Raw genomic sequence first — 9,762 nt, 5'->3', positions numbered from 1 at the left:
CCAACCTGCTCGCTCCCTCTCCTTCCCTCTCGTTTTTTACTTCTCCCATCGTACGCGCGCGCATTCGTGTCGCCTCTCATCTCTCTTCGCCGATCGAACCGAGAGTTCCGCGTCATCTCACAGCAATATTGAAACAGCAAATTGAAATCGTCTTAGCGCTCACACTTTTAATTCAATGTTTATTCGCAAATTACTGATAAGAAATGCTAAGACGATTTTCTGCGTTTTACCGAATTTTTGAAAGGCACTGACAGACAACATCGCGTATCGCAATCGCTGACGTTTAACGAGAATGATCATTTACAAATACAGCATTTTTAACGATATGCATGCGTGTAACTTAGATACGTGTTTCGGGCATACGGCGAGAAAGTTAGATGCTTAGTTATTCGCGGTACCTCGTACAGAAATGCAAATGCAGATACCACTAGTATTATGCCAAGATGAAAAAGCGAATTCATCTTGGACAAGGTTTAATCATTGTGCATTAAGAAACGAACGGTCTTTTTTAAATCGAGATTCGCTGAAATTGTAAATTGTGCGTTTCAGGAAGGAGAGGAGAAAATGGTTCTTATCGCTGTTATGTGGCACCTGTCTGATATACGCTACAAGAACTTGTGTTCCTCTATTGATGCCAATTATAAGTAAGGAGAAGCAATGGTCCAAGTCGGATTCTGGGATAGTATTGTCCAGCTTCTTTTGGGGCTACACGTTGACGCAAGTCGCCAGTGGGTATATTAGCGACAAAATTGGAGGACAGAAAGTATTATTAATCTCTGCTCTTGGATGGTCCATGACGACATTTTTTATGCCAGAAGTGATAGAACTATTTTCCAAAAATGACACGTCGGTATTATTAGTGGCGATAGTAAGAATGATAAATGGAGCATTCCAAGGTAACGATACATCATCCAATTGATTCGATTGTCTAAGGGTGTTCTCGGTTTTATCTACAAGGACAATGTATTCCAGGAATGCATTTTCCTAGCATGATCAGTTTAATAAGCCAACGACTGCATGAAACCGAGAGAGCTTCATTCTTTAGTTTATTAACATCAGGCTCGTCTCTTGGCACACTGCTTACTGGATCCGTCGGTTCCTATTTGTTAGAAAATTACAGCTGGGTGACGGTTTTTCAAACATTAGGTAAACGAACACTTGTTAACACGTATTGAGGGATAAGCTCATTACTCTGGAGTAATTGACTAATAAATCTGAATTGCAATATATCAGACATGTTTGTATTAATAAAGTTGTTGCTTTAGGAAGTTTAAGTTTGGCATGGGCCATGTTATTAAGTTACCATACTCTGTACTTTAAGGAAAAGTCACCTTCCACTAAATCGAGTACTAACTACGCTTTACCTTGGTTGAAGCTCCTAGGAAAGCCTCCGTTCTGGTAATCATTCTGCATGGGAATTCAATGTCAATTTATCATATCTCTCTCGCATAAATCTTAATAGAAAAAGTATATATAAAAATGTGTACAGATCTATGAAAGCATTAATCTTTAATTTCTCTTTAGACAGACGATGTTATATACAGAATTATTATTATTATTTTTAGGTCATGCGTTATAGGCCACGCTTGCCAAAATAATTGTTTTTTCGTATTGCTGTCTTGGATGCCAACGTATTTTCATGACACATTTCCTGAAGTGAAGGTAACAAAACTTTTCACGTTCCTTGATAGCATATAAACTAACAACGTTTTTATTCTGTTCAGGGCTGGGTCGTGAACATGGTACCATGGTTGTCCATGTTACCCTGCACATTTTTAGGCAAAGCCCTGTCGGAGAAGATAATCAAATCAGGATACTCTGTCACGGCAACGCGCAAAATAGTCGAAACAATATGTTTCCTAACTGAGATCATCAGTTTAGTATTCCTAGGTATGCACCGAACGAGGCAAGAATATTAAATAGAAAAATGAACATTGAGATCGTTTCAGCCAAAGTGAAAACTTTTCTAAGTGCGATCATTTGCCTCGCGTTCATTATCGGTGGATCTGGTTTCCATAATAATGCGATCGCAGTAAACCCTTCGGATCTTGCACCAAAACATTCTGGCAGTGTATTCGGACTGATGAACACTGTCGGTGCTGTGCCTGGTAAACTTATGTCTTTATGAATTTTGTTATACTGAAAAGAGCATTAATAATAATAATTCTTCAGGATTCCTTGGGGTGTACTTTGCTGGACATATATTACATGTAACACATAGCTGGCCCGTTGTATTTATATTTATAGCTATGGTAGACACATTTGGATGTATAATATATCTGTTATTCGGTTCTGGCCAAGCTATTATATAAATTATCATTGAATAATTGTAAATAAAGATCTTTCAAATAAAGGAGCAATCTCAATCATGAATAAATGAATCATCAATTATTATACCCTAAAGAAGTTTCCTGATTGACGTAAACAAACAGATTCATCATACGTATAATTAGGAGACTGACGACGATTCGAAATAAAATAATTAAAATATGCACGTGAATATACATGCGCACACACAATGCGAATGCTTAAGTGTGGATACCCATGTGTAATTTCGTTACCTCACGAACTGCGGGAGTAATTAGTTATATATAATAGATTAGAAAATATAATAGAAATTGAAAATTTCTGTCGCTTACTTTCGCACGATACAGTGTCGCATAGAGATAAAGGAAGGAATTGTTGAATTCTTGCAAATTGCTAACGAGCAGGGAAGATAACCAATACGATCGATGGTGTGGCGAACGTCTGCACATGAGGACCCGGCCTTAACGTGGATCCGAACAGCAAGTGCCCGATGCCTTTTTTAACGCGAGCATGTGAACGGATCCCGAGACTCGAGTTTTCGATTCGGTACATCTCGTTGAGAATTGGTATAATAGCCGACGGAGACAGTTGCACAGGTGTAATCGTATTTTTATCAGGACGACCGTGCAGTTGTTTGCGCGTAGTTTTTTTTTCATGAACGCGTGGTGGTCCGGTACGTCGACGTCGACTGTAGCCGTTTTCACCGATCGTTCGGTCGCGCCTGCTTCTGCCCCTGGCTCCCGAGCTGCTGCCGCGAATGTGAATACTTGACGGTGTGCGCCTAACTGCTGTGCTGCCGCCGCTGAGCGTTCCAAGTGCCCGTCGCCACGGCTGCTGATCGAATTCCGTTTTTAACGAGTCTCTCACGCCCGTGAACGCTTTGAAACTGGTCCGTTATTGCACGCCAGGCCCCGCGGTGATTGTCACTTGATAGCAATACGCGAGGCGCCAAAGCTGTCCGCATCGGCGCTTTCTTCAGCCCAAGTGGTATCAATGTTGTCTGGCAATGGTGTGTAAGGAGAACGTGGTATCATGGTTTGGGAATCTGTCCAGGTAAAAAAAGCCGTCATCAACGTATATAACCCGGTTAATAACGCGTCCCCGTATCGGCCGACGCTGGATTCCCCTCGGTTCTCGTATACCTCGCGTGCTGTTACGTTTTCCACTGTGACCTCCTCATCCCTCTTACTAAATTTCAAACTAACCAAAAAGAACGTTTCGCAATCTTATCTTAACTCCACGTCAAAAACTATCGCGAGCTCATTAATAATTAAGAACCTCCGCCGATATGCGTTACTCGACAGCGGTTGATCTATCCTCATTATCGATGATCTTTCTGTTTATTACAAGGGAGTATCAAGTATGGTAGCAACTGTTTTTCTATAATTACGTCCAGGCGAATATTGTAACGAATTTATTAAAGAACTTCCTCTATAATCGTCTGAAATTGTTAAATGCAATGTCTGCTATTCGTTATATGCGTTATTTACTATTCCTCTGTTCAATTTGCAATTGTAAAAATATGTAAAAACAATAATCTATAGCTTCATGATAATTGTAATGAAATGTACGTATGTTTCAATTAGCATACATTGTCTTCTTTTCAGTTTATTACAGAAATTAATATTAAGTTTCCATACACGTCTCGTTGAAATATGTCTGTGTAAACACGCGTTCAATGCGTGAGCACGTTGTATTTGCTGAAGAATACGTGTTTCCTAATAACAAAGAAAAATGTATTTATAGCACGTTTATTACCAATTACAAGTGTATTTCCGTCTGTGCAGTTATAACCGCATCGATGTCATGTGCACGTTATTAAACATGTGCCTGCCATTTGAAGTACGATACCTCGGCACTTGTGTAGAGGACATTGGTAAACGGGATTACAATGATCTCCGCGACACGGAGCATCATGCAAACAGCCCTTCGGATCTCGCCGAGCTGACGACCTCGGGTGTCGCGGATAAGCGCACGAGGAGGAAACTCGCTCTCTACATGGCACTATTACACTCTTGCAACTATGCGTGCGCAGTGATCTTGTACAAGAATCTATCTAACTTCGACTATCAAGAGATCTCTAACTTATTAAACGGGACCACCTTTACACCCGATGATCAACCCCTCGAAGAGTTGCTCTTACTGTACACGATGGCTCTGAATCATCCAGCATTTACATACGAGCAAAAGAGCGTCTTCGGTAATATTTTCATAAAGCTTCAGGAAGAGGAAGCTCGCTTGAATCTGTCTAAGTCGAATTCGTCTTACAAGCAAAATCAAGTACGTAAAATATACTTTGAATGTGAATAGTAATAGACTGTGGATTTTATCCGTTTATAGTGAAACTGAGCGTCTAAGAAATACACATAGTTGAATGCACAGCATATAAGAATTCGCAGTCTACTAATAATATATATTTCCTACTTGTTTCATTAACGATATCTCATGTAACATTAGGGTTGCTCGCCATGTATGAATACGAATGAAAGATTAATGGATTCAGAGATGCAGGGTAATTGTATGATGGCTCCTCCGCCGATGCAAACTTATCACGGTAATTTATAAAATATTATCGTCTGCTACTTGAAAAGTTCGCGTGCTCCTTTTATATTACACGTATATCTCATTGATCGCAGGAGAAATGGCAATGAGGAATAACACAATGGTGACCGGAGTACCTCCCGGGCTCTCCATGCCTCCGCCTGGATTGTGTCTGCCGACGCCGGAACAAATGCCGATGGGATCGGGCGGTGCCACGCAGTACCTCCACCTCGGGTTCCCATCAGTGAATCATATGCCGCCGTGGACAGGTCAGGTCATGATGGGGAATCAACTGATGTATCACACTGGTGACATGTTGGCTTATCCACCTTCCCCCTTAGTCAGCCGCCAATCGTCACCGTCCCAGTCTCGATCTCCTAGCCGCAGCAATTCCCCGATGGGTCGCAGAAACAATGCGATGCCGCGCACCTCCTCGCAGGTGACCCAGTCAACTTCGAACACCATGACAACGTCGACGAGTGCCTCTAACAGTCAGACAAGCATATGCAGCTCGAACACCAATTCCCTACCCCCGCTGCCCGCGTTGAGTACGAACAGAAGTCACCCTAGTCAGCCTCCATTGCTTCCATCACGCTCTGTTCCCTTGTCTATCAGCAGTTCTACTACTTTTTCCCGGCATAATAGCGTCGAGAATACCCCTTCTACCTTAATTCCGGCAGCACCTCAGTCGAAACAGCCGCCGCCGCCGCCGCGACTGCGATCCTCCACTTCCGGCGACTCGTTACGAGAAACGCTCGGGAAGGAAATGCCAAATTTCAAAGGCAACTTGCAGAATTTCTCGCTCGACGAGGTGAGACAGCGCAGCATTGTAATTTCAGTAAGTCCTGTTACGAAAACATTATTTTTATCGTTCATCGATGAATATAGATACGGAGAATGAGCGACGAAGACCTAAGGGATATAGGATTGACGCCGAACGCTGTGGGACAGCTACGGAGTATAGTTAAAAGTCAAACTACTAATGGGTTAAATCAAATTTCTACCGAGAAGAAACTAGACGGTACCACGGGCACGGCACACAACGTTGTAGATTCGGTCGAGAACGAGGTAATTATCATATCCGTTCACGGTGTACTTCAAGTATTATAGCGAAAATGTGTATATAAATAAAAAACTCTTACCTAGGCCATGCTTGGAATGGAGATGTTAAATGATAATGGAAATCAAAGCAGTAAGTCAATGCCATTACAGGAACCGCATCCAGCGATGCATCACCATCATAATCACGCAGCTACTCCTAATTTACGGCGATATCCTACTATGCGACCACTAGATCCTGGTCAAATACAAATGTACCCTGCGCCGCCGCCGATGTACGCTGCACCGAACGCGCCGTGCTATGCCTGCCTCACGTTGCCTGTCCCAGGTGTACAAAACCGATATTCAAGGTAAGAAAAATAATGCTTGACGTATAAAATTAATTTAACAATTACTCGACAATATATTTGAATCCTTTAGGTGCAATGCCCAGCACGTGTACTGTTTGACGCAATTACAAGCTCTGAGGTTAGATCCCGAGAGCAGTAGGCACTGTTCCCAAAGCAGCAGTTCCGATAGTACCGGTAGCAGGTCCCCGCCGGAGACTCCTCCGGCCGCGCCGTGGGTCAGCGGAAGCGAGAGTAACGGGCCTCCAGTTAGCGACCACCTCAGCCCCGCGCCGGTGCATTCTACGAGTGCGGTCTCGCATCCGGCGCCTCAACAACCTGTACAGTCGGGCCCGGAGAGGCAGCGCACCAGAAGGAATCAGACGCATGTGATGCGTCATAAAAATCAAATGGTGAACGGCGGCGGTCCGCCGAACCTTTCGCAATGCGTCTCGTTCCCCGCTCCGCCGACGCAGTCGCAGGTCACGTATCTGCCGCATCATTTCTCGGCGTTGAGACCGAGCAGTGGTATTTATTCTAACTTCTCTCATGGGCCGTATGGAAGGCCGGCTTATCCGACTACGTACCAGCCGAACGGCGAAATGATGTACCAATATCCTGGACACCCGCCTTCGGGTGGGACTCCGCCGCCTCCGCCGCAAAATGCGGCCGGGACGCCTGTGCAACCGCCGTACATGCCGCCTACTCCGGTTGTCACGTACGCTCCAGCTGCCGTCCCCCCAGCGAAGATCTCGTGTTACAATTGCGGCAGCAGTAGTCATCTCGCAATTGATTGTAAAGATCAAACTATGGAGGATCTTACCAAAAAAGGTATGTAGATTTTTTCATTTCTATTTTCTACATGGAAAATGATCTTACGTATGTTACGAATAGATTGTACTTGAATTTGCGTGTGTCTTTTTCAGCTCAATACCGCCTAGACTACAGTATAATGAAGCAACCTGGAGAGTGCCCAAGTTCTGACAAGTGATCCCCTGCCGCGGACCATCCAAAAACGTATCATTATCATCGTTATCATGATCACCGTCACCACTGTCACCAGCAGCACTGTCACTACGACCCCGTCACAGCAATACAACCTAAAGGCTGCTCGAAAGACGACCGCTATCGCTCCTCGTGCATGTTATCGGTGATTTTTCTGGACATCCCTTGCACTCGGGACGACAATTTTTTAACAACGGGTGTCTCGCGATGCATGGTACCAGGTATACTTTTTACAACCTCTTATTTATGATAGTGATCCTTGACCATGATTGTAAAAAAGGAGTGGCGTCGTGTACAGAGGAGAAATGAAAAATAACGGGGGCAGGCGTAAAAACGCGAAATGTTCTTATCTAAGTTTTTAGAATATATTTTGAAAGATTTGTGTTAGGTATTCATTCGCGTATTTCCATTGTATCGATGGGCTACGTACACGTTCACGGACACGCATATATACACACGCATCACATCCCTCCTCCACCTTTTCCAACGTTTCCCTGTCTCTAGTAAAACTAGCCATAAAAAAAACGAAAAACAGATGCAGAGAAAATGAGAAAAATGCATTGTGCTCTAATTAGGTGAAACTATCACGTTTGAATATATTCATCATTGATACTTTTACTTCTACTAATACGTCTATTACCACTATTACTACTATTACTATTAAACTATTACTATTACTTCTATTATCGCTATTGAGCCACAACGTTTTTATGTATACATATTTTCTCAATCCTTACGTGCGCAATGTTTAAACGAGTGCAACAAATATATGGCGAGGATAGGGTTCTGTGGGGAAGAGATCGAGCGAGAGTGGAAGGGTGAGATAGAAAAGATGGGATAACGAGAGAACAACAAACCATAAGTGTTCGATTGTCTAGCTGCCTTTGCGCTCCTGTGTGTATAAAACTATAAATATATGCCGCTCATTCATTCATTCATTCATTCATTAACTTATGAATAGTTAGATAACAATAATTCTCATCCTATTTATACAAATAGTCATGCGATCATGTGCAACTTAAGCAATTTTATACGACTTTTATTGATCACCTGTCTTTTTTATGTGTAAGCAATGCGTTAAATGCGTTTAGAATCTTGTTAGTCGGTAATGTTAAAAAAAAAAGAAAACGGAAAGAATAATAACTTGAATATAATATTAGTATTAGGTGTGAGTGGAGTGGCAATCTGCGTCGTATCTGCCTTGTCAGCAGGTTGCTGCTGCATTTAAACCGACTTGACGTTAAAAATGGAAAGGGACACCGTTAGTGGGTGTCGATCTGATTCTATTAGAGCACATCATTCGGCAAATCTTTGTCTAGATCCCACACTTACGATGATCCACAGTTTGAAATCGCGAGGCTCTCGTACATTGCCTCGGATCCATGTCGAATAGGTCTTGAATAAAAATAGTAAGGACTGTGAAAGAGGATGGAACTGGATATGTCTGACTTTGAATACACTTGCATTTAAAAATTTACTTTCGACAGCTTCAGCGAACTTTCTCAGGTGTCGTCTTCTTTCTTCCTTTTTACTTTTTGTTCGAATTTTCGGTAGCTAGTCAGTGGCCACAAAAATCTTTTGGGACCTACGGTTTAGAATTAGGTATCTTTTCGCCAAGGATGAAAGTTTGACTGAAAGTTCGAATGTGATGTTACATTTCGAGTCTGTCATTACTAATTTTCTTCTAACAGTAACGATAATAATTTTCACCCATCATCACGTACAACGTGGAAGATAATTTTCCCTGAACGCGATACTCGATCATTCAAACTCCAAAGAAAGCCAAAAATTAATTGTTAAAAGTTTGGGGATTCTTACTTCACGTGTACGTTAGTCAAACTTTTGTCAGTTTCTTAGGAGAAATTCGACTACGTCCTAATTAATAGAATGTGACTTGGTGTCCGGGTAACGTTTAGTTAAAGTGCCATTTTTCGTTTAAAAACTACCCAGTGTTCTCGTACCGGTCTTCTACGGAAAACTTGATACATCTTGCCGTTACCATTAGTCAATGTTCATCTTCGGAAATTACCTGAGAAAAATTTTCAAAGTGGCTGTGACCAATAAGAAGTACGTGAAATTCGTATTAAAATTCGAAACGTGAACGTTTCTTTCAATTTATTGGTACTCGCGATTACTTTTCGTCGTTGACAACTTAAAAGTAGATACTATTTAAGTTCAGTTTATCAGACGAACGTTCTTTCTATTTGTGTTATCGGAAAATGCTTGACAAGAGCACGAAGGAAGTGGCGTTAGTTTTGTGAGTCGAACAAAGGAGTCTGATAACAATTTTCTATGTCGAAATTCAACAACTTTCATTTTTCTACGGAGGAACCTGGTTTAATAGATTAAAAACGTTATTAAGATATTTTAAGCGAGAGAATTTGCAACTGGTAAAATACTCCGTTCTCCTAATTAGTAAAAGAGCATTGTTGACCAGGTGATATTATAGCCGCGATTAGTCGTGTTATTAGAAGCAATAGTAATTATTAAAGCAGACACTTTATTGCTGTTTACTAACTGTTGA

At 42.0% G+C, this 9,762-nt stretch overlaps 2 protein-coding genes across 4 annotated transcripts; both read left to right on the top strand.

Moving 5' to 3' along the window:
- The first annotated feature begins 82 nt into the window (after positions 1-82).
- MFS18 (major facilitator superfamily transporter 18) lies at positions 83-2,377 on the top strand. Its single transcript, XM_018025476.2, has 8 exons — positions 83-471; positions 550-896; positions 973-1,146; positions 1,266-1,398; positions 1,566-1,662; positions 1,725-1,890; positions 1,950-2,108; positions 2,173-2,377. Exons 1-8 carry the CDS (start codon positions 410-412, stop codon positions 2,310-2,312), a joined length of 1,278 nt encoding a protein of 425 aa, XP_017880965.1. The 5' UTR covers positions 83-409; the 3' UTR covers positions 2,313-2,377.
- An 822-nt stretch (positions 2,378-3,199) lies between these two features.
- Positions 3,200-8,677, top strand: LOC108625428 (zinc finger CCHC domain-containing protein 2). 3 transcript variants are annotated; one of them, XM_018025475.2, is made up of 9 exons: positions 3,200-3,360; positions 4,095-4,587; positions 4,765-4,861; positions 4,944-5,117; positions 5,190-5,659; positions 5,737-5,916; positions 5,995-6,257; positions 6,328-7,064; positions 7,160-8,677. In XM_018025475.2, exons 1-9 carry the CDS (start codon positions 3,314-3,316, stop codon positions 7,222-7,224), a joined length of 2,526 nt encoding a protein of 841 aa, XP_017880964.1. In that variant the 5' UTR covers positions 3,200-3,313; the 3' UTR covers positions 7,225-8,677. The 3 variants fall into 3 exon arrangements, with proteins under 3 accessions (XP_017880964.1, XP_017880963.1, XP_017880962.1); XM_018025474.2 differs by having other exon boundaries at positions 4,944-5,659; positions 6,061-6,257; XM_018025473.2 differs by having other exon boundaries at positions 4,944-5,659.
- Positions 8,678-9,762: the final 1,085 nt, after the last annotated feature.

Source organism: Ceratina calcarata, unplaced genomic scaffold (assembly GCF_001652005.2).
Source record: "Ceratina calcarata isolate Rehan_Ccalc_2016 unplaced genomic scaffold, ASM165200v1 scaffold351.2, whole genome shotgun sequence".
Classification (NCBI taxonomy): Eukaryota; Metazoa; Arthropoda; class Insecta; order Hymenoptera; family Apidae; genus Ceratina; species Ceratina calcarata.
Note: the sequence above shows the minus strand (reverse complement) of the source record. Positions and strands in the feature narration are given on the sequence as shown.